Genomic DNA, 864 nt, shown 5'->3' on the forward strand with positions numbered 1-864 from the left:
CCACCTGAACCTGTATCTCAGGCTCTGCTTCAGACAACCCGACCTAGGACATGGGCCTCCTGGTCCCTCCGCCACCCCAACCCCCACACCCTGCCATCCCCCACGCACCTCAGCGATGATCTTTTCCAGCTCGCGGTTCTCCTTCTCCAAAAGCCGGGACTTCTCCTCCTCGTTGTTGTTGGTCGATGACCCTGTCTTCATGGTGTCCTGTGCCTCAGACTGCCACTCCCCTCGGGTGATGAGCCTGCGCATCTGGGGGCAAATGTTTGGGCATGGGATGGCCAAGCAGGGACTGTGTCAGTGATGAGCTGAGGGAGGGAAGGAGTCGGGAAGAATGAAAACAAGAGGGACAGGTTGGGCCCAAAACAAGGGAAGGAGTGGGAGGAGGGGGCCAGGAGGGGCAGGGGACAGAGTCCTGGGAAGAAGAGATGGAGGGGACATAGAACAAGAGAGGGTGGGAGAGAAGCCAGAACCTCACCTTGGGCACAAAGAGCACAACCAGAGTGATATAGGAGGAGAAAACTATGGCGAGAGAGGCGAAGGCGAAGGCCGCATCCTGCTGGCTGGACAGAATCATGGTTACCGGCGCGGTGATGAGGCACAGGACCTAGGGGATTAGAATGTGTTTGGGAAGTCTCAGACCTGCAGGCTCAGACAGGATCCAAGGTTTTCTTCCCCTGAGAGAGCCTATGAGGACAGGTTCCTGGTAAACTTCCCATTTGAAAAAAGAATCCTAATTCTGGATCATCCCCAGCTCCAGATTGAGAAGAATCCCAAATAAACTGTCCCAAACCAATTCCTAAATCTAGGTCAACCCCTCCCTCAAGGCAGGAACTCCCAGGATCTCTATACACACATTCAGGT

At 55.0% G+C, this 864-nt stretch overlaps 1 protein-coding gene across 1 annotated transcript; it reads right to left on the reverse strand.

The window, feature by feature from the left end:
• Nucleotides 1–108: 108 nt before the first annotated feature.
• Nucleotides 109–602, reverse strand: LOC103584732 (gamma-aminobutyric acid type B receptor subunit 1-like; the record flags this gene model as incomplete). Its single annotated transcript, XM_008565622.1, has 2 exons — nt 479–602; nt 109–252 (listed from the first exon to the last, which is right to left on the reverse strand). Coding segments are annotated over exons 1-2 (243 nt in total), but the record flags the coding sequence as incomplete, so codon positions are not given.
• Nucleotides 603–864: the final 262 nt, after the last annotated feature.

The sequence above is a fragment of the Galeopterus variegatus genome, unplaced genomic scaffold (genome assembly GCF_000696425.1).
Source record: "Galeopterus variegatus unplaced genomic scaffold, G_variegatus-3.0.2 Scaffold93969, whole genome shotgun sequence".
Lineage (NCBI taxonomy): Eukaryota > Metazoa > Chordata > Mammalia > Dermoptera > Cynocephalidae > Galeopterus > Galeopterus variegatus.